Source organism: Manis javanica, chromosome 4 (genome assembly GCF_040802235.1).
Source record: "Manis javanica isolate MJ-LG chromosome 4, MJ_LKY, whole genome shotgun sequence".
NCBI lineage: Eukaryota > Metazoa > Chordata > Mammalia > Pholidota > Manidae > Manis > Manis javanica.
In genome coordinates, this window is record NC_133159.1 from 71,749,499 (window position 1) to 71,772,703 (window position 23,205).

The 23,205-nt window shown below is 38.7% G+C and overlaps 2 protein-coding genes across 4 annotated transcripts; both read right to left on the bottom strand.

Moving 5' to 3' along the window:
• Positions 1-410: 410 nt before the first annotated feature.
• Positions 411-9,202, bottom strand: C4H1orf52 (chromosome 4 C1orf52 homolog). Of its 2 annotated transcripts, XM_037012469.2 has the most exons (4): positions 6,065-9,202; positions 5,389-5,584; positions 4,032-4,102; positions 411-913 (listed from the first exon to the last, which is right to left on the bottom strand). In XM_037012469.2, the coding sequence occupies exons 1-4, from the start codon at positions 6,545-6,547 to the stop codon at positions 872-874; spliced, it is 792 nt and encodes a 263-aa protein (XP_036868364.2). In that variant the 5' UTR covers positions 6,548-9,202; the 3' UTR covers positions 411-871. The 2 variants fall into 2 exon arrangements, with proteins under 2 accessions (XP_036868364.2, XP_017526816.2); XM_017671327.3 differs by lacking the exon at positions 4,032-4,102 and having other exon boundaries at positions 6,065-8,814.
• A 3,538-nt stretch (positions 9,203-12,740) lies between these two features.
• Positions 12,741-22,547, bottom strand: BCL10 (BCL10 immune signaling adaptor). 2 transcript variants are annotated; one of them, XM_073234220.1, is made up of 3 exons: positions 22,232-22,547; positions 15,817-16,105; positions 12,741-14,148 (listed from the first exon to the last, which is right to left on the bottom strand). In XM_073234220.1, exons 1-3 carry the CDS (start codon positions 22,286-22,288, stop codon positions 13,793-13,795), a joined length of 702 nt encoding a protein of 233 aa, XP_073090321.1. In that variant the 5' UTR covers positions 22,289-22,547; the 3' UTR covers positions 12,741-13,792. The 2 variants fall into 2 exon arrangements, with proteins under 2 accessions (XP_073090321.1, XP_073090322.1); XM_073234221.1 differs by lacking the exon at positions 22,232-22,547 and adding an exon at positions 21,699-22,201.
• Positions 22,548-23,205: the final 658 nt, after the last annotated feature.

Consider the following 23,205-nt stretch of genomic DNA (forward strand, 5'->3'; position numbering starts at 1 on the left):
AATGAACAATCACAATATAAAGCATGTAAGTGTAGCTATACAGTAAAAGAGATCTCCACAAACCACCACAGCAGGGTACCTGGAAGAGACAGAAAATTCAGCTCCAAAAGATTACTAAATTTTGATTGGTGGATAGGTGGATAGGTGGTGGATAGGTTTTGGAATTCAAGTGTCCTAAGTTGAATCCCATTCACTGCTCACTAGCTGTGTAATCTTGGATAACTTAACCACTCTTTACTATAAAATGAGACTAACTTGTGCTTTACCAGGCTGTTTGAGGATCAAAGATGCAGAAGGGACCTGAACACAGGAGGCACTCCCTAAATGGTAATATCTACTATAAAACAACATGGCAAAGAGGACACTTGTCACAGACAAATCTTTAAAATGTTAATGTTATGGAGTGGTAATAATATTCAATAAGTAATTTTATTTCCATGATCTATTTACACTGTACAAACACTGTTGAAAAGCACCCTACAAGTTCACAGTACAATATATTTACTTTAAAAATATATTCCTTTATAAAAGGTTCATAGAACGTTGGCATGTCAACATGTGACAAAACTCTCAAAGCAAGTCACCAATTCTGTGAGAGCAAGAATGCTTCCAAGTGTCAATTTCACAATCACAAGTCATCATTTGAGTTTAAATACACACACATTTTAAATAAAAAATGAATTTCTACTGTGGAAAGTTCCTGCAGCAATACTTATTAGTTAATTAACATGGACATTCATGGAGATGCTATTTCATAATAATTTACACTATCAATTAATTTGCCAGAGAAAAACCATTTCAAGTTTTATAGTCCAGAAACTCCTGTCATTTGTTGTTTTCTACTTTTTCTTCTTTGTTGGTTCTCCTGGTTCTACTTTGCGCTTTTTAGAAGAATGTTCATCTTTTTCATCATCTTTAAACAGGAAAGGAAGAGTTTCAATCAGTAATTAAAAACAAGTGTTAAATTTTCATTGACTTTATACAAAAATATCACTTTCAACTAATGTTTCTTACAGTTTCCAAATAAAAACCTAAAATTAACTTTTAGAACCCTGATTTTAAAGTTCAAGTAAAAAATAAGTTTTTTTTTAAACTGTAGTATTATACAAAATCCACAGTGATCGTTTAGTGCTATATTAAGGTAGCTTAAAGTCAGATTTATTCTGAAAAAGCTATTTCCAAATATTCTACAGTATACATGCTGTGTACATTTAAGTATAAAATCTGTACATGGTAAGAGTGGAATACATTTTCTTTTTACCAAAAAAAAAAGGTATCAATTTAACAATGATGTTATTTAAGTGGCTATAAGCTGTTCTTTACCTTCTAATCTGCTTTCTCTCTCTGTAAAACAACCCTCTTCCGTACTCCTCCCCCATCTTTGTATTTTGAAGTTAAATAAGGATTCCCAAGTAGATGTTTCACTGAAACTGTATTTTCAATTTTGTCCCATACAGTTAGTTCTACTCCCTGCCAACCCCCATTCATAGGAAAGTCAGAATACTGCAGTGGCAACAGAAAAACAGCTATCTTCCCCCTTTGTTTTATGAAGAATTTTGGGGAGGGAAGGTAGAGAAGAACTTCACGTTACAACTATATCCTCTGCACTTTTCCAAAAGGCTATTAGTTGTCTGTAGCCAAAGAAAATACCCAATTAATAAAAATGCTGTCAAATCTGAAAAAGTAGACCCCTTCATTCAATTTTAAAAAACACCACCATACATTTCAATACAACACAGGATAGCAGAGACCAGCTGCTAATTCTCACCTCTAAAAGTGGAGAGATGTGTGGCTTTTTTAAGAATTCCATATAGACAGAAGAAATAACATGTAAAAGATGTTATGATTTATAAAGTACAGATTTATTTCAAGCACATTGCTGAATTCATCGTATTTTTGACTTTATTTTCCTCAACAGATACTCAAAGTTCAAGAAATACCATGTGATGCTTTATAAAATATTTTGATGTTCAAAGAGGCCTTCATATTAAAAAAATCTGGGAAGCTGTTGATATCAGATGATTGAACTCTTTACAGAGGAAATATATTTACAAGCTCAAGCAAGCCTTTAATTCCCTTCTGTGAACTCAACCATATTCAGAATATCTCCTTTGTTGAAGTGGACAATAGGTAGTGTCAACAGCAGGCGATTCATCTTCAAATACAGCATGGCAATGTCATTCATGTATTTTATAGAGCACCATGGATTTATGTAGGTAGTAAGATAAGATACATTTCAGATCAATAAATCATCCCAGGAATTTACAAATCGAAGTTTTACCCAGTGACTTATCATGCATCACAAAAATACTGACTCTACAAACTGATATGGCACACAGTTCAAATAAGCTAAGACCTTTTGTTTTTTCAATAAAATTTAATTATATGCTTGACTTTTGAGAGTCTTCAGTAGTATAAAGATTGAAATTTCTAACTTTACTGTAAAATCCATTGTTAATATATATTAAGAAGATGATCCTGAGACTTTTGCTTTTAATTTGCCACTTATCACAAGTAAACTTACTGTAACAAAAACTACTGAGGTTGGAAGAGAATTTGTATGAGTAATTTCAACAGAAGAGCTAATGCCATCTAGTGACATAACAGGACATTGCCTTATAAATGAGAGCAGAGGAAAAAAAAAACCCAAAATATTCATCAAAGTCAATTTCTACTCTGCCATATACTACAAATGGACTAGTAGGGAAACAAATTTTATATTATGGAATTCATGTCACCCAAGACAAGTAAGTTTAAATTATTAATACTAACTTTGTAAATTCTTAAAGAAAAAAAAAGTACTAGTTAGCTAGGTTTTTATAATTATATGTTGATAAAGCTATATACACATATTTATGTATAATATATATAAAATAGAACTTACTGATCTACATTTTGCAACTATAAATAAAAAATGGTGATTAAGTAGCAAGCCTCAATGTTTTGAATCTTTCCCAAATTCCCTCCTTTAAAATATTTGGAAGAAGTTAACTGGCAAAAAAGGCCAATGGGCAGGAAATGGGAAGGAAATTAAAAACAAAGTAATCTGATAATCGGAAAAAAAAGGTAATTTAAGAGTTTCTAATTCAAGATATTTTATGAATTAAAAAAAATAGAGGTAAAAAATGATGTCAGGGAAATCAACTTTACAGTAACTGTGAACATGTTATGGGAGTCTGAAACAGCAAAAATCACTTTTAAAAAGGAAGGTATTTATTACAAAAAGAAGATAGTTATATTCAATAACTAACATTAAAGTCAAAATTGAAGATTTCGGGATTATCTTTTAATCTTAAGACCCAGCTTTAAACTGACAAGAGCATATCCTTTTGTTTGTTTTTACAATGTCTACATTCATTTGCTGATAGAATGTCATCATATAATCAAAAAGAAATTATCTAAGGGAACAACAGTATTATTTGTCAAATATGTGGAATCCTATCTGAACTCAATAGGCAAACTGGAAAAAAGATAATTCTTTCCACTTGCTTATCCTACCTAGTATATATATAATCCTCGCCTTTTGTATATAGGAACAAGGTTAGAGCCTATGGCACCCAAGTTTGAATATTAACACCAGTGGTCCTATTGCCATGCTTCTTAAAAAGACAGCTATTTCTCAAGTACTCTAGCATGGAAAACATCAAGAGACAAAATCCCAGTTTAACAGGGCATTGTTTCTATTTAAAGACCTGAATTTGAATTCTGATTCTGCCTCTTTCCAGCTGAAATTTTTTTGGGCAAATTCTTTAATCTGAGATTGTTTTCTTGTCTATAAAATAATGATAATGAATCATGTACTACTACTGCATTGAGTTGCTAAGAAGAAATTAGAAAGCTGTGTAAAAGTACCTATTTTCGAGCTTGGCAGTTTCTAGTTTTGTGACCTTGGGTAATTCATACAAGCTCTCATTTCCACATTTCCCTACCTGGTTTCACAAGGTGTTGTAAGGATTAAACATTATTTCCACAAAAGTGCTTTTATTAATTATATAAAATATTATACAATATGAAGTATTTTAAATACCCACTTCATTTGGCATCTCCAAAACGATGACATTTACTGAAGATGTGCCTTTATTAAAGTGACTTCTAATCCACACTGGGAAATCAGTCAAGAAATGGAAAAAGCCAGTTACAATCAAAACTGGAGTAAAAAATCCTACCAGTTACCCTTTTTCTTAAATACAATTCTCTGCATGATTGTAAAAGGAGCTAAGTAGCTGTGTATTATAAGATCAAAAATCTGTTTAACAAAAACGGCACACTGCTTCATAAAAATGAGTCCAAAAAATTTAGTCCAATTCAACAATTATCCATTGAATACAATGTACTAAAAAGTGTGATACAAACATTTTTAAAAAGAACTGGACCCTACATTTAAGGAGCTCATTTTCATAAAGGACATAGACTTATGAACAAATAATCACATAACAGGTGACAAGTGCAATCAATAGCATTAGCACATACAAGGTACAGAGGAACAAATTATTAGAGGAAGGTGATATCTGAGATTGTTTTCTTCTTTGAGTTGGATTTTGAAGGATGAATGTGCTTACCAGCCAAAGAGGGAAGGAAGAACATTCTAGCTTAAAGTGCAACATATATTGAAAGGCATGAAATCATAAAATAGCATAGTCTATTTTATGAATTTTTGAATTCATAAATTCAAGTTTTGAATTTTAAGATCTTCAAAGTGCTAGAAAAGGGTTCCACATAAAATGAGGATGGAGAGAAAGACACAGCCTATCATAGAAGGCTTTGATTCTAGGCTGTTGGTGTTTTAAGCAGGTGACCTACATAATCAGATAAGACTTTTAGAAAGTGGTATCTGCAGTGTTACTAGAAAGAGACTAGCTGCAGTGTGAAGGATGAATTGGGGAGTGATAAGGCGTGGAAGCAGAGACTGCTGTGATTACAGGCTAAGTAAGAGATGAAATTATGATATCAACTAAGGTAAGACAACTAGGTCATCATCGTCCTATTACTATATTAAATCCACTTTGTCATGCTAATTATGGCTCTAAAGCACAAACTGCTTTAGTATAAAATGGAGCCTTCAGCACTTTCCAGCCCCAATCACAAGAAAGAATTCATGAATCAAGGTCGTGCTGCTCCAATAATAATGCACCATATATACTGCTGGCTAAGGTAGAAATTTCACTTTAAAGCCTGAATCATTTATGATTTTTCTCTAAAGCACAGCAAATACTAATGGTTGAGCTAGATACCAGAGATTTTACTTAGAAGCCAAATACACATATGATCTTTCTAAAAAATACAGCAAAAATCAGTCGTACATCATAATCAGTTTGCTAACTCGCTAGATTTGATTTCAAACTCGTCACAAGGACCATAGATATTCCACGGGAGTCTGACTGTCCTTACCTGACTCCACCGTCTCCTCTCCTTCTGGGAGAAGCCGAGCTTTCTTAGCATTCTGTGGGGCGTCATCACCATTGTCCTCATACATGTTAGACCATTTTATCGCCATGTCCAGCTCCGGAGGAGGTTTCTTGTCAGTGGTGTAGGTCTCCGGAGGTGGCACACAGTTGGACTTCCATATTTTGAATTCCTTTGGAGGCTGTTAAGCAAACACAGTAGGAAGCACCGTGACGAACCGAGGTTCCTACAATCGGTGTGGGTACACGCACCTCCCTGCCGTTCGCTCATTGTTAGGTGGACTTTTTTTTTTTTAAGGTTTAAAGACACATTTTTAAAATTAGAATCACAAAACTGTTAAGTGAAAAGCCAAAGGGTTCCCTATACGAATAAAGCTAATAACTTTTAGTTACCAAAGAAGAATCCAGTCCCAGAGATACTACGCCAAGGCTGACCCCTTCAGGAGGCTGCAGCAGACGCTGTCCTGGAGGCAGCACCGCAGGCACTTCGGCATCAAAAGGAAGGGGCCTCGGGGAGTAGCTGCAGCGGGCGGGGGCGGGAGTTACCACCGTTAGTCCTCGCCGCGCGGGTCGGGCTCCCCGGGATGGGGGAGAGCCCCGGGTGGGCAGGAGGAAGGGGGCGGGCTGGGCCGGGACCGGCGGGACGAGGTCGGGAACCTCACCTCCTCAGGCGCCTTGACGACGTGCCTCTCCCAGTCTATCTGCTTGTTGAGCGGATTGTACAGAAAGGCCGGGCGAGTCACGCTCCGGAACAGCTCGTCTGGGCCTGGCAGCCGTTTCTCCGCCTTTTTCCCGAGGCCGCCCGCCGATTTCGCGGGACCCGGGGTTCTGCGACTCGTCTCCTCCGGCTCGCTGTTGTCCTCCTCGCCCGAGGAGCCTGAGCTGCTGCTGCCGTAAGCCGCGAAATAGCTCAGCGGGTCCTTCTCCTCGGCTGCCATGACGGCTGCGCACGACAACCGAGGGCTCCACCGGAAGCCGGAAGCCGTGCGAGTGCCGTCCCGGGGCTTGGCTCCGCCCCACGACTTGCGGATAGGCTCGCGCCTGCGCCCCCTGGCGGCTGCCCCGCGTCCCTGCTCCTCGCCAGAGGGACTGAGGCTGGAGACGGGGCCCTGCACTGACCCACGCAGAAAGAGGCTTTTGTTCATTTCTGAGGAGTCCTGAGGGTGTGTCCTGAGCGGCGGTCCAAACTCAGCATTCAATAAGAATTGTTTAAGTCACAGAAGAGCTAGGAATTTTGTCTTTTCAATGCCACTTCACTTTATCCCTTGCCCAGAGAGACCACTGCTTCTGATCCCATTGCAACATCTCTTCAAAATAAAAATTACTCAGTATGCTTCCCTCAGTGCAGTCATCAAGTCACAAACTGAATCCTCTCCCGCCTGACCTAATTCCAGCTCACTCCAGATTGTCTCTCGGATGAAACTTCTCTTGGATTGGATCTCACCACTCAGGTGTCCTCCACTCTCTGGCTTCTGTCAGCCTTCTTCCGTGCCTCCTTTGCTCTGTATGGCCCTTAAAACATCGGTGTGTCCCATATATGATATCATCTTTCAGCAATGCCTACTAGATTATGTAGAGGCTATTATAAAGTCAGTCCATCTCTTTCCATGGCATGAATTACCGTATGCTTGTGACTTCCAAATCTGGATCTCCAACTTTTAACTTGCCCCAAGCTCTGGACCAGACCTCTACCTGGCTCCTACTAAACTTTCCATGTGGACACACTGCTGGGGCTTCAAACACCCACTTACTTGACCAGTAATTTGTCTTTCCATTTACCCTGTTTCTGCTTTTGTGTTCCCTCTCTTAGTAAATGACATAATCATATGTCTAGTCTTCAAGGAAAACAGACATCTTGGCTCCTCAAAAAAATTATCAGAATTTTCCAACCAAGTATATAAGTTAACAGAGGAAAATGCCTTCGAAGTGTGAAGTTCAGGAGTGCCCCAAGCCATCCTCACTTCTGACAGCAATTCAAAGTTTTTGCTAGAAGAATGCACAGAATCCACTGAATGCTGTTTTACTCATGGTTATGGTTTGTTATAGTAAAAGGATGCAGATTAAAAATCATTCAAGGAAAGAGGTGCACGGGACAGAGGTTCCAGAGAATTCCACACTTGAGTTTCCAGATGTCCTCTCCGTGGAATTGTAGACAGTACAAATTGCTTGTAGCAAAGATATGTGACAATAGGTATAGAGTATTGCCGATAAGGGAGGCTCACCAGAGCCTGGGAGTCCAGAGTTTTAACTGGGGCTCAGTCATGTCATAAAACTGGCACTCTCACAAGATAACCACATTAATCCCATGGCTTTTAAAATCAGCCCACTATTGAGTGCCTCTGGAATTGAGGCACCTAGTTTGAGTAATTTGACTCACTGTTATGGAAGCCACCCACAGCGTACATGTGACCAGGGGCCTACAAGTCCAGGGGCCACTTCTTACTCGACCTTTTAACAAGATAGGCCTCTTTCTTCAATCACTTTCTTCTCTTGCTTTTACTGGAACATGTACATTAGTTCTCTTTTTATTTCACAGGGTTCTTTTCAATTTCCTTTGTCATCTTCTCTGCCTCACCTCTAGATGAGAGCACCTCAGACTCAGTCCTGGACTTCCTCTTTTCTATCAACCATTCATTCCAAGGTGAATTCATCAAGTTCCATGGCTTTAAATACCATTTTATGTTAACTCCCACATTTATACCACTATCACATAAGTTTTCCTTGAACACCCAACTCCTGTATCCAATTTCCAACTCCATTCTCTATTGAGCACCTCAAACTTAACATTAACAGTGGTATACTGCCTATGAAGATGGCTGCCAATAATTCCTGCCATGCCTGTGCATGCATGCCACCCCTTCCATCAAGAGGTGGAATCTGTTTTCTCTTCCTCTGAATGAGGGCTAGCCTTGTGACTTGCTTTGATAAATAGAATGTTTCCACTTCTGCTTTCTTGGGAGCCCTGAGATGCCAACTCCAGATGCATTCACCCTAGGGAAGGCATCAGACACGCAAGTTAAGTCATATAGCACCAGCTGGGCCTTTAGAAGTTTCCAGGAATGACACTAGCCTATCAGAACTCTGAAGCTAAGTCCTGTCTAATTTGCAGAATCATGAGTAAATAAATGGTTATTTTAAGCCACTAAATTTTAGGGTGGTGTGTTATACAGCAATAAGAACTGAAAAATATGTCCAAATTAAACTCTTCATTCCTTACCCTCAATACTCCATACTTCCCAGTCTAATTTGTTTTTGCATTTCAGCATCATAAATCCAGCTGCTTAGCACAAAAGGCAGTAAGTCTTGTCATTTCAAGTTTAAAATCAGGTTCCAAATACAAGCACTTTTTACCAATTCTGCCTCTATTACCCATTTTCTTTCTTGCCTGCTAAGTATTCTTAACATTAAATAATCTTTAAATTGGTTAGGATTCATTCATTGCCTTCAGTGGTCATGTCTCCTAGTCTCCTTTAACCTGGATGGTTTCTCAGTCTTTAACTTTCATGACCTGGATATTTAGAAGATTATAGTCCAATTACTTTATAGAAGATGCCTCAGTTTGAGTTTGTCTGGTTTCTAATGATTACATCCATGTTCTAAATCTTTAGCAGGAATATGGAAGTGATGATGTGTTCTTCTCATTGTACTGTCAGGAGGCATGTGATTTCAATTTGCTTTGGTATTGATGACTAACTTTGATTTTTTAAGGTGTTATATAGTTACTTTTTCCTCATTTGTAATATGTTTTATAGAGATACTTTGAGACTATGTTAATATAATACTCTACATCAAATTGTCAACTTTTTTGTATTAGCAGAATCATGGTTTCCTATTTTACCCAATGAATTACAATCATTATATTTATTCTTATAGATACATCTATTATATATGATATATACATACATATATATATATATATATAATTGTACATATATATATAACCATTATTTATTTTGATACTGACATTATTCCAGAACTGGCCTGTGGGAGCCCCTTCAAACTGGCTTCTGTGATATGTCCCCATGTTGAGTATTTGCCTGTTTTCTGGCACATGATATTCCAGATTTATCTTAAATCTTAGACATTCTGTCAAGGATTTCTGATTCCTTTAATGAAGAATGGTATTTAGGAGCCAAGATCTGGGTGCTAGGTGTGATCATTGCTAATGAAGTGTTAATATACCAGGTTCTAGCAGGGAATCTGAGGGAATGGATTTGTTTCTGTATATATTGGAGAGCTTGAGTTCACACTGGTAACTTCAATTTCAACCCAATACTACAAGATTCCTTTTGGTTTTGTTTTTCCATATTTGAAACTCCATTTTTCAACATTGAGAAATAGGGCTCTTGTTATCCTAAATACTTTTATTTGATTAATCACCAAATATGCAGCCAAACTTCCATCATTGCTGGCCCTTCTCTGATGTGGATGCTCTGCTTTCTTCACTTAGAATCTGACATATTGCATTGGACTGCCCTTCTACAGAGGCCCTCCTCATTCTGTTCCTACCTACTACTTCAGGCTCTAATGCTGGGCACCCCTACTAACACCCCCTTCACCAGGTTCAGGCTTTGACATCTTGTGAGTGGACACCTTACTCTGGACCCTGACACCCTGCTGAGCCGCATCTATTCCTTTCATACTGCATTCAGGCTCTGACGACCCACATCAGGCCACCCATCTGTACTGATACTCATTCCATTTGGGTCCCAACACTCTCTACCACCCCCGTGCCCACTCTGCCATCCACACCCAGTTCAGCTTTTTATACTCCAATCTGGAACCCTACTAGTTCCTTCAAGCCCATTGGCACAGATACTTACTGCTCTGGCTCCACATAATGGCTTGTGGATTGAACTGTTAAAAGAAGTTAAGAGAATGAAAGGGAAGGTTGGAGAAAGGGAAAGAGAAAGAATTCAAATGTTGCCAATAAACTTCTACTTATCTCTTTGCTTCCATTCTGTCCCCCTCCAACCTGTTCTCCACACAGCCGCCACAATAAACTTTTAAAACACAAATTAAATCATATCACTTCCATGTTTAAAACCCTCCAATTGTTTCCCACTGTAAAAGAAAATCTAAACTTGTGAAGGTTTATAAGCCTTTCTGTATCTGATCCATGCTGTGAAAACTCATTTCAGTCTAGGTTCCTGAGTCCCCTGCAGCCACCTGTCACACTTACATTCCAGTCACACAGGGCTGTGTGAGCCACTCATTCCTGCCTCAGGGCTTTTGCACTGTTACTTCTGTTTGACCTTTCCCCCAAATCTTCACACAGCTGACTCCTTCCTTCTTATGATTTAGGTCTCAGCTCAAATGACACCTGTTTTGAGAGGACTTGCTATCAATACTCTTTGCAAAGTTACCTTTTAGCTCACACATGCCTTATTTTCTAGCTATGGCAACTAGAATTATCTAGGTTTCCATGTGTATTTTCTATCTTCCCCAGGTAGAATATGAGTTCTAAGAGAACACAGACTTTTGTCTGTTTTATCACTGTATTTCTAGCATCTAGAATAACAGGTACTCATAAATATTGAATTAGTGAAAAAAATACATCATTTACACTCTTACCTTTTTGACATTTAGGAAATGCTAGTAAGAAAGCATGAAGATGTGAAAAGAACACTAATCTTCAGTCTAACAGCGCTGGCTTTTAATCCTAGAAAGCTGTGTGATGTAGAGTGGGTTACTTTATCCTGGGTTTGTTTCAGCTCTTCTTTCAGGAAGTCCTCATAAGACTACATTTGACATCCACTGATTGATTTGCTTCTTGGTTTCCATTTTTTTCCAAAATCAACAGTATACATACTTATCCAGTGATACAAGATAAGGGCCAGAGCCTGAAACTTCCTGCTCCATTTTACACAGCTCAGGTAAAAAGACACAGTAGGTATGAGGCTTGACTTATACTTTGTACCTTACACAAACATGTAATGAATTATAGAGCTAATTATGAAATTAAAACTAAATTTCCAGAAAACAGAATATCATCATGATACTGGGACAGGCAAAGATTTAACAGGAGACAAAAATCATTAACCACAGAAGAAAAAAATCGATAAAGTGGACTTAAAAACCTGTGTATCACCACAAACCAAAAAGCTCCCAAACAGAACCAAAAAAACTGCCATTATCCCTAGTTTTCCAGTATTTGACCTTGTAGTAAGAGTAACATGCTGACCAAAGATGAGTAAATACCTCATGAAAAAAAAATAGCTCACTATGAAAAGACACTGAGGAACCTTAGATGCATATTCCAAGTGAAAGAAACCAGTTTGAAAAGGCTACACACTGCCTTGATTCCAACTATTTGACCTTCTGGAAAAGACAAAACTATACAGACAATAGAAAGATCAGTGGTCACCAGGGTTGGAAGCTGGAAGAAAGAGGGATGGATGAGTAAGTGGAAACACAAAGGACTTTTAGGACAGGAAAACTATTCTGTATTATATACTGGTGGATCCATGACATTATGCATGTCAAAACATATATAAGAGTGAACCCTAATATAAACTATTAACTTCAGTTAATAATATTTCAAGACTGGTTCATCAATTCTAACAAAATATACCACACTAATGCAACATGCTAATAAGGGCAACAGGGGAGAAGGGGTATATGGAAACTCTGTTATGCTCAACTTTTCTGTTTATCTGAAACTGCTCTAAGAAATAAAATTATTTTTTTTCTTAAAAGTAATAAAAAAGTGAGCTCAGGCTGTTGTTTTTCTACTGATTATATGGTATCTGTTAAAAGTAACTTTCTCATTGCTGCATCAATCAACCAGGCAACCAATTGCTCTGTATTGTGTCAGTCTGTCATTCTAATTTGTTTTCTGGCAATGGCTGGTTTTCAGTGTTTAAAGCAAAAAAATTTATAGGATTTAGAAAACCACAAAGCCTGAGTTTATTAAAACCTTAATTTTATTGTCTATATAGTTAGCCAACAATCTGAAAGTTCAGTGTTACAAACTATAAAAAAGAAGTGCTATAAGCATATCTAAATTGTGATCTTTGATTATCAGTAAATCCTATATATTTTTAAAAAAGTAACCCCATATCAAATTTTAATTAATGAAATGAAAAACCTGTTTCTGCTTTTTAAATAGATTTCTTTAAATGTAATGCCACTACTTTCTTATGCTGGAGGTGAAACATGTTTCTCCAAAATGCTTAGAAAATGTTATGCTACAAAAATCAACTATCTTTAAAAATTTTTTAAAGCCATATGCTAATATTCTTCCTGATTGATAAAATCATTAGTCTATCTAGAAGTGCAATTCAACCTTATAATCTGAAGTAATGTTTTCTACAAAAATTGGCACATAAGAAAAAAAATGTTTTAGATATTTATTTCCCATCAAAGAGTTTGAAAATTCCAAAACAGCACTACAATTTAAAACCTTTTATAATTAGTTAGCATATTTCCAACTCTGCTTTTTTCAATGGAAATATATGAGATAGATATCAGGAGACAGAAGAATTATAATTTAAATGAAAATAATGAGAGCATAAGGTTTATAAATGTATAAGATTAGTCAAACTTTGTTATATAACAAAAAAAAAACAAATCTAGCTAATGGCCTGCTTTTTCCAAACAGTACTGAAAACAGAACTGTCACATATACTCACAAAAAAACACTTTGGTTAGTTCAACCAGGACAGTGGTCCTCATTAAAAGAGAATATAAAGTAGAGAATGTATTTTCTTAAGATCTCATCAAATTTCATGTAATAACAGATTTCTGCCAGGATTTTTTTTTTAGGAATGAAACTGATAGAACAGAATGGGAACATTTTAAGACAGCTGTATTAATTAGTAAGGTTAATAAGAAATGTATTTTGACAAACTGACATCTTAGATGGCTCAAACTCCATTAAGATGTCCCTATGCACCTGAAGGGGATTTTGTAAGTGTCTGTGAGCCCAACTAGGTGGGAAAGATTCTTTTTGGTGCATTGGTAGTTTTCTCATCAGTGGCTGACTTTATTACCAGACAGAAAACAGGTTAATCCTGAAATTGTACTGCTGAGTCGTGGAAAGGACAATTAAGACTGAAAATTTCCAGCAAAAATGCACTGAAAAGAAACATCATTCCCAGCCTATAACTCTATTCTCAAACACAGAAATGTTCCCTATCAGTCTGAAAACAAAAATTGTGAAAACACTAAATACCTCAAAAATGAAAAGAAAATACTGAAAAGTATATCAATATGATTTACTTTGTCTAAAAGTATGCTTCTTTAATTCTAAAAACATCTATTTACAAAGTATGCTTATATTGCATTTTAAAAGGCATATCAAATGTTAAATCATTATAGCATTTTATAAAAAGATTCATATTTCAAATATTTTTTGTTATTAAAAAAGATTAAAAGGCTATAAATTGTCATTGCTGTGAAATGGCACGTGATCTTAAGGGAAGAAACATCTCACTAGAGTTTCCACAAATTCCTTCTTCTTCTAACTGCAGCTCTGGTGGCAAAGGAGGAGCCCCAGGGTCCCCAGGTCTGGGAAGTGTAGTGGAAGAGAAGGTGGGATTTTCAGTTCTGCCTACTTCTAGAACAGGCAAATTCAGAGAAGAACCAGTAGAAAAAAAGGGAGCCGTGCTGGATTCTCCTTCTGGATGGTATATGACAGTGGATGCTCTCAGTTTTTCAGAGAAACTACTCTCATCTGAATTTGATCTACAAAGGTTGGTTGTAGCTCCACCTGGAAAAGGTTCACAGCTGCTACATTTCAGTCCTACAATAAAAAAATTCAGGTGTAAATGAAAAACTTAAAAGAACTGAGTCCATGCCATCTTGTAACTTTTTATAAATTCTGTCATACTCCATTTCATATTTCATTTGCTTTACTCAACAATGATGAAGAATACTATTATTTACATTTTTTAGATAAGGAAATAATCTCAAGGAAGCTAAATGGCATACTGTAATTCATGCTTAATTTGTATACTTACATACTTAACCACTGAAGGACCTGGAAAAAATTAAGTAGCCCCTAAAATTTTTCATAAAATAGGAAGTAGCTTCCACAACTAATATTCTTTAACATTCTAACACAAAAAATATTACCCAATCAAAACACATTTTAAATAGGGCATGTGCTAAAATACTATGAGTTAATTAATGCTAATTACTGATTCTGGAATCACAGGATGTTACAGGTGCAAGGGGTTTCAGAGGTCATCTGGGATAGCATCTATATTATATTAGAACAGTGAAATCATGCCCAACATTCCAGAGCTACTTCAAGAGAAAGTGAGAACTAGACCCGGGTCTCCTCTTCATGTTAAACCAGATAATGTTCTGGTTCTCAACCTAACAGTCTACTTAGATGGTAGTGGCTGTTCTTATCAAAGAATTTTGCCATATCCTGAAGGTCCTCAGGGTGGAAAGAATAAACACAAACACAATTTATCTTTCTGTGGGCTTAGCAGTCAACCTAACTGTCTACAGGTATACAACCTGCTGAGTTAACAAATTTTATGTAAAATCTGCCAAATTTACAAAATATATTCATATGTCATTCTTTACACCAGTGTTTCAATACCTTCACCATTTCTGTCCCATGCTATAGAAACTATTTTCTTATGTGTGGCTCAGGAGGGGAAACTTCTAATGTGTTCCAGCATGGACTTACAGACTGTGAGTTCCTTAAGGACAGAGCCTTAAATTACTCATTGCTGTATCCCCAGCACTTAGAACAGTTGGAATAGAGCTACATCACATGCACATTTATTTTAAGTGCTTTAGAGAGAGAGATGGGAATCTGGGGAGACAAAGGGATTTAAATTGTGCAGGTGATTCAACACAGCATTCTAATTAGTGAGTGTGTGCTCCTGGGGGGGAGGGTGAAGTGGGACAGGTGAATTTGCTATTCTCTTAATATCAGTTCCCATGCCTCTTATGGGAACTCTTGCCAGACTGAGTATGAATCTTGCGTTTAAAGTTAAATATAATTTATACAACATGATTCTTATAAACATAAAACCAACTACTTCATCTTGTGACCTACTGGTAGGAGAAAAACTATCAGAGCTGGACTTACCAAAATACTTTGCCTATATACAGTTCTTTATGTGTGATGTGCGTTTTCAGGGATTACTTTTGAATAGACTAATCTTACATTCTGCTGACTTTAGAAACAACCCAGTGCATATAGGGATTTCATTACAGTTGTTTTCTATAAATGGTATTGTTAAATGAATATAAATACAGAATACTGAGTGACATTCCACTTTTCCAGTACTGTAATGATATAAGGTAAAAAAAGGTAAATCAAATGTAATTCTAAAGGAAAAACTTTTTGAGTAAATGCGAAATGATTTCTTTTTTTCTTTGTTTAGTATTTACTTTTAAAAGCATTGTTAAGATTTAAATGAACTCTTGGATACTTAAAATACCCTACCTTTCAGATGCTCTAGTTTTATATTTCTAAGTTTCAGTACTTCATCTGTGATCTTCTGAATCAGGAAGTTCTGTGTTTTTTCTCGCCGAATAGATTCAACCAGGGTATCTAGTCCTTTGGGGTTTTCTTGTAAGTAGTCTAACAATTTTCCAGCCCTTTTTCTACTTGATGTTCGGCAAGAAATTTCTTCCGTGTCTTCTCTACTGAGTATTTTTTTTGCACGTAGATGATCAAAATGTCTCTCAGCTATGATTTTTTCACACAGGTATACACGCAAATTTTCTAAAGCCTAAAAGACATAAAATATGCTTCAATATTATTTATTTTTTAACATAAGGAGATCATATAGGTGATTATTAGTTAGGAACCTTATCTGGTGGAAGAAAACATACTGAAGCTAGGAGACTCAGGTCTACTAACATTCATGCTATTAAGGTGAAGGTCCAAGTATACAAAATTAGGTCCCAGACTAGACATTCCTCACAGCCTCTCTCCTGCTTGGATATCTTGTCTTCACACTTTGTCTTGCCAATGGGTTTCAGTCCTGGGCAAGTTCACTATGGATTCAATGTGACCAAAGAAATTACAGTAGAAAGTTATTGGGGTGAAAGGGTTATACCCAACTTTATTTCCACAGTGGCAGGTCAATCACTAAAGTCCCGTCACTCAGAGAGAGTCTGCATGCTGCAAGCTGGTCTCTGCCTCCGGGCCTCTGTGCCCGCACAGCCATCTCTGGCCCTCTCTGCTCACACAGCAGTCCTTGGTGCTGCCACCACTCCAGCCTCTGCTCTGCTCTCCTGCAGCCCTGAAGCTCTGCCACCGTGTCGCCCAGAGCACTGGGAGTGGCTCTTTATAGAGTCAATAACGACGCATTGCCCACACATGTGTAGTGAGTGAGCCAACCAGGGCCAGGTGAAAATCCTGGCTACAGGAACCTTCATTTTATCCACACACTTATAAACCAAGACAAGGCTATTGTGAGAAGGGGCCAGTGGAATCTAGAGGGCCTGGGAGGTATTCAGAGGTCTGCTGAGCAAAAAGAAAGCAGAGGCTTCCATACACTTTAGTTACCACTTAAGAAGGAATCCAGGATCAGATAACTTAGTCAGAAGTCCCACAGTTTATAACTTTCTCATGTTTGTTAATTTTTCATCTTCCTAGAATAAAATGATGTAGGGAAAAAAAAAACAACCCTCGATTGAAAGGGCCCATTAATGTGGTTATTGGTGGAGTCAGCTGGAAAGGCTAGACTCTAACTCAGTGAGTTGCTGTTAGAAGGGAGGTAAAAAGGTGTGGTGGTAAAGAAACCCTAAAGGAATAGTGAATGTTGGAAGAAATTAAAGAAATGAAGAAAGAAAATCATAGAAAACAGACCTACATCTGAGAGGTAACTAAGGGGGCTTAATTAGCAGAAAATTGATGTGGGTCCCAATAAAGGGCCTTACTAATTTTATGCCAGTGACTGTGTTATAGATCCTCCATTAACTAGATATGTGGTCTTGGGTAACGAACTTAACTCCTCTGAGTCTCAATTTCCTCATTCGAGTGTTATGAGAATAGATTAATAGATGTAAAATATTTAGAAAAGTGTTTGGTATATAGTAAGAGATTAGTGTCAGTGATGATGACTAATTTGACTCACACTTATCATGATGAGCTAAAGGCAGCAGATCTTAGCAGTACCCTAGTATATAGTGTCAGGCAAGCAGGCTAAGTGAAGGGTTCCTATAGTTCTCAGCCCACTGAACTCCCACATTCCTTTATTTATTTACACAACAAACATTTCATAGATCTAAATATCTACAATGCCAAGGGATGAGCATGTCAAAATAAACAGTACTTGAATCCTGCATGCAGAGTAACAGAGTACGTATCACACACAAATCACTAATTATAAAACAATGGGATATGACCCAGAAAAAGACTACAGGTTAAATGCTGGGGAAGCACAGAGTAAGCAACTCTACCTCCAGGACCTGGGAAATTTACAGAGGCTACACTTGAACAGGAACATTCACGGCAGGAAAATACTAAGAAGCCTGGGGTAGTTGAAACGTAGGGTGCATTTGAGAGAGTGGTCAGGAATAAAGCTGGGAAGGAAAACGGGTTGAGTCATGGAAGAATTTTTGTATCATGTTGAGGAAGATACATTTCTCTGTAGCCAAAAGAGTCACTAAACGTTTATAAATAAGAAGCAATAAGGAAAGTTTTGCAGAGAACTGAGGGGAGCAAAATTGGGACCAAAGGAGACCAATTAGAAGATAGCTGCAATATTTTACTTGATATGTTGAGCACATGAATTTAAGCTGTGGGAATGGAGAAGGAGAAGACTAGATTTCAAAGCTGAACTCCTTGAAAAACATCATCTGTTGTCATTTCTACTGCTTCTATGCTGATGATTCCAAAATTTGCATATGTGATCAGGATTTTCTCCACCTAGGCATCCCAAAGTCACTTGAAGTTCAACATGTCCCAAAACAAATTTGTTATCTTCCCCTATCTTTTCCTGATATTCTCATTTGGGAGTACCACCATCCATCCAAGCATGCTATAGACCTACAACTCATCCTTGACTTGCCATATCTTATCACCCACCTACCAAGTCCTGCCAATTTACCCCATGTATTTATCTAATCTGTCCCTCCACTCCATCTCTATTATTAGCATTGCACTCGTTCAGGTCCTATGATATGTTGCATGCACTATTAACAGACAGCTAGCTCTACTTGCTACCTCTCTCCCCCCTCAAATTTCTCCTTCACACATCAGATCTTCCCATTTTTCAAGAGCAAATGAAAATATGGAGTGTTATATGAATTCTAATAATACTGCAATGTTGCCAGTTAATTATTTTTAAGTTTAAAACACTGTGTTCCACCCTTGACTTAAAGGATAAAGCTCCTCAAACACTGCAAGTCAAGGAGATTACTTAACGTAAGTTTCACGTTCCTTACTGATAAAATAATGATACTTAGAAGGACCTCTAGGAGGACTAAATGGGACAGCACATATGAAGGCTTGACAGTCTATGATACAAAGAATGCTCAAAACAGCTGTTTGACAATAACGGAAGACAGGCTGCTTCATAGTATGGATCCTACCTACTTCAAATTAATCTATCAGTTCCTCTATCTGCCCTGATACTTTATGTTCTACCTAAAACTGCTGCTTATCACCCTACATTTCTTTATGTTGTTACCTTTGTCTTGTTTTCTCTTCTCATACCTTGTCCCTATTTATCCTTTAAGATTCAGGACAGTGGTCATCTCCTTCAGGAAGCTTTATCTAAACTCTCAAGAATGAGTCAGGCACCTCTCTCTCTGTCCTTGCAGCACCCTGTGTATTTCACTTTTCTGTATACCAGGACTCCTCTTCTCATTTCCCAATTCACTCTCAGACATTTCCATTCTGTCTCACTACTCTTCTCAAAGTCAACAATGACCTCCTTATTGCCAAATCTGATACTTTTCAGTCTTCATCTTCCTTCTCAGTAGCATGGACACGGCTGACCACTCCTTCCTTGAAATGCTCTTTTTTTGTCTTACATGAATATCACCTCTCCTGGCTTTCTTCCCATCTCTGTGGCTATAACCTCTTACTTTTAAAAATTCTTTTATGATCTCCCTTTTCCCTTCTAATTCTCAACTTCCTAAATGAACTCACTGAATCCTATATTTTTAGCTCATATCTCTCTTCTGATCTTCAGACTTGTAGATCTAATTGCTGATCTGACATTTCCACTTACTAATCTGATTCCACTTTCTTCCTCAACTCCTACATTCAATCCATCATTAAGTCCTATCATTTCTATTTCAAAGAGACATCTGGAATTCTCCTGTTCCATCCATTTCCACTGCCCTCACTCTGATTCAAATCACCATCATCTCTCAACTGTATAAATCCCAAGAGTCTCCTCACTGGTTTCTTTCTTCTTACTCTCCTCAATCCATGAAACAGGCAGAGGGATCTTTGAAAAATATAATTCTTCAATAGGTCCCTTCTACACTTGGGGGAAAAAATCTAAACACTTCACTACCATCTCTAAGACCCTTCATGATCTGGGTCTAACCCACATTCCTGACTTCACCTCAGGGCACCCTCTCTGCCTTCTTCCAATTTCTCCTAGTCAACAAGGTCTTGCCTCTTTTAGGTCTTTTGCAAATTCTATTCTGCCTAGAGTGCTCTTCCCCCAGTTCTGCCATATTCTTCAGGAACTAGTTTAAATGTAACCTTCCCTGGCCATCCTATCTGGAGTAGATTACCCCTGTTACACCCATTTGCCTCCTTCATAGTACTTACTGTAATTTGTAATTATACATTTATTTGTTTTCAACGCTAATGACCTACATGTTTGAAGCAGGCAAAACCCAAGTATGTTCTGCTCTTAGTATGTTCATAAACTCTGTATATGCCCTGTACTTAGCAGAATGCCAAGTACATAGTGTTCTGGATGAATGTCAAATTCACTGCACTTATTTTGTAATTTGAAATTATCATTTTATGTCAGTCTCCCTCCTCCCAGGAAATCAAGTTCTTTTCAAACTAGGATTATGTCTTAGTTTTTAATTTTTAAACTATTAGAATCAATGACAATATCAGCCTCACAGCAGCATGTAATCCACATTTATGAAACTGAACTAAATTCAACCAAAAAGATGAAGTAAACAACTAGATGGGGCAGAGGGGGAGAAGCACAGAAGTGGAAGTTTCCAAAAGGATGGGTGATAGTACACTATTCATCAAGAGGAGAACACCAACAGGGTCAGCAAGCAGCTTTGGGGAAGGGATGATAAAAAGGTTCAATTTTAGATAAGGTGAGGAATCTGCAGGGCATAAAAGTGGATTTCTGGTAGATATTTGGAAATAAGCACCTAGAGTTGAGAGAGAAGACCAAATACATTGATGATAACTTTAAAAACATATAAGATCATAAACCATTTTGGAAATATCATGAAAAAATTTTCTAAGAAAAAAATGTGCACATATTTTTTTTCACAGACCTCCTGAAACCCATCCATGATTCCCTAAGGTAATAAATGTCTGATGCAGCTGTAAATTAGTATCATGCAGATGGATCATATCACTGAACTGATAGAAAAAAATAAAGGCCTAGAAGTCACTCTTTGTGTATACAGGCTTTATAACCTCCTTCCATAACCTCTCACTCACTGCCTGTTTTATCAGTTATAAAATGGAATGACAACTATCTTCCTTAGAGCTTGTAAAGATTAAATGGAAACATTGTACATTGTGTGACAGGGCATCTGGTTCTTAAAGTTCATGTTTTTACTGGTACAAATTTCGAGTGAGACAATACTCATTACTTATTTATTCTATAGCAGTTATCAACGTCTGAGGTTTCCATCAACTGGAATGTAAAGCAGGGGCCTGGTTCACTTTTTGTATGTTTCCACACCCCAAAACAGTACTTTCCATATGTTAAGTGCTCCATTAATATCTGCTGAATGAGAAAAGTAAGGCACAAGTCCCAGGTATATCCAGTTTCCTTCTGCTAATGAGCCATACCAGTCGTAATTATGAGTACAGCATAATCAACCTTACAGGGGAGGAAAAGGAAGGGATTTGAAGTAAATATTTAAAAAGCTGCTGTCCTGTCCAATCCACTTCACAAAGATGATTTTGTGTAAGTACTGCAGTGTGAAGCCAGAACACACTTTATATTGAGTTTCTGATTTTAATTTGACATTATAAAGTATTTTTGTGCTACTCACATAGATCGCACATGGCAAATAATTAAAAGTGAAGGAAAAAGACGTCATTCCTCAGCAAAATCCTTTACAATTAAACACTAAGATTTGGGTAGTTCTGCAACATTCAAGCAAAAGAGCGTAATTTAGTTACTGAGTATTTTCAACGTTTACCTGTAAATTAATTTCGGCTACACCCCCTCCCTCCATTTAAATATGTGGGCGTTCGCTTGGTAGGGGAATTCCAGGTTGTGCTTTCAGCTGTTGAGCTTCCTCCCACCCACTTCGTAAAAGTTTCACATATTTGCTCCACGGCTTGGATCCTTCATCTGGTCCAGCATTTGCTCCATATTCTGCCGGAGGCTCAAGGAGTCAGACTCTAGGATGAACCTGAGCCGTCGATCCCTAAACGCGCAGCTCCAAAGCGCAGCCAGGGTAAAATCACGAGGGCTTGGGACAGGAGTGGGCAGGCTGACTGCCATGAAACGCTCCGCTGGACAAGTTTCGGAAACCCAAGCCCTGCTTTTAGCGATTTAAACCGTGGATGAACAGGTCACAGGGGATCACTTCCACAAAGGTCCCCGGGACGCAGTGCTCGACGCGGTCCTGCGGTGCAGCTTCCCCAACACGCAGGCTCCCCTTCCAACTCCCATTCGGACGCCGGGCTCCCCCCTCCCTCGGCGCCCGGGCGAGGTGGGGCTACTCACGTCCTTCTTCACTTCAGTCAGGTCCTCCTCAGTGAGGGACGGCGCCGTGGGCTCCATGGCGGAGGCGGGAGGCAGCGCTGCTTCCGGGTCCGGGACCTCGGGCGCGCCGTCCCGCCCAGGCTAGGGGCTTCGGCCTCGGGTGAGCGGGGAGGGGAGAGGCAAAACCGGGCGGGAGGAAAACTGGTGCCGCTTCGCAACCACGGGAGCTCGAGGGTCCACCCGTAGCGCTTCCGGCTCCGCCTCTGAGGCAGACGTCGCCGCAAACTGACGCACCCAGACAAGAAGCGCAGGCCCACTCCTCCCCACTCCCTGAGACTCCGGCGCAGGCACCGCCCCTGGGAGGCGGAGCGAGCCTCAGGCCCCGCCCCATCTCGGCGGCAGCCAATCGGTGCCGGCCCGCGGCCCCGACCTTTCCGAAGATGTGCTGCGCCTACCTGCGCTGGGTCTTTGCGGCAGGCCTCGGGGCCTCCGGGTTAGGAATCATTTCGTGGGTGGGTTCAGTCGCTTGCTGGGCCGGCGGGCGCTCCCTGCTTTCGCTGACTGCCCTCTGGTGGAGTTCGGATCTCAGTCTGTGTGTACCTTTGCATTCCTCCAATTTTCCCAGACCCTGCGCTACAATTTCTGCGACTGTGTTTGCCCACTGAAGCTGTTCAGTTATTTGGTCACATACAGATGTGTGCGCGCGCGCACACACAACTCACGCTCAGCCTAACTATAATATTAAAGAACTCTCTAAAAGAGAAAAAACCCACCTACAATCCCACCACTTTAACACCTGATTTAATGTCTGCACACATTTTGGCCCTGTTTATTGTAATCATATTTCCTTATTCATCTGTGTGATGAAGATTATGTCTATTTCATATCTCCCACAGGGATGCTGTGAGACTTAATTACACATTGTAACTGCGAGGGGGGTGGAAATATGTTCCCAGCCCAGTGCAAATTACCTTTGAAACGGAAATCAGTCAAAG

Excerpts from the sequence above, each read along its gene's own strand:
- C4H1orf52 (XM_037012469.2), bottom strand. The coding sequence starts at position 6,547 with ATGAACAAAAGCCTCTTTCTGCGTGGGTCAGTGCAGGGCCCCGTCTCC. Across the intron at positions 5,585-6,064 it reads TCGTCAAGGCGCCTGAGGAG|CCTCCAAAGGAATTCAAAAT; the intron begins GTGAGGTTCCCG and ends TTTGCTTAACAG. Across the intron at positions 914-4,031 it reads TTTTGGAGATGCCAAATGAA|ATGATGAAAAAGATGAACAT; the intron begins GTGGGTATTTAA and ends TCCTGTTTAAAG.
- BCL10 (XM_073234220.1), bottom strand. The coding sequence starts at position 22,288 with ATGGAGCCCACGGCGCCGTCCCTCACTGAGGAGGACCTGACTGAAGTG. Across the intron at positions 16,106-22,231 it reads TGACTGAAGTGAAGAAGGAC|GCTTTAGAAAATTTGCGTGT; the intron begins GTGAGTAGCCCC and ends TATGTCTTTTAG. Across the intron at positions 14,149-15,816 it reads AAAACTAGAGCATCTGAAAG|GACTGAAATGTAGCAGCTGT; the intron begins GTAGGGTATTTT and ends TTTTTATTGTAG.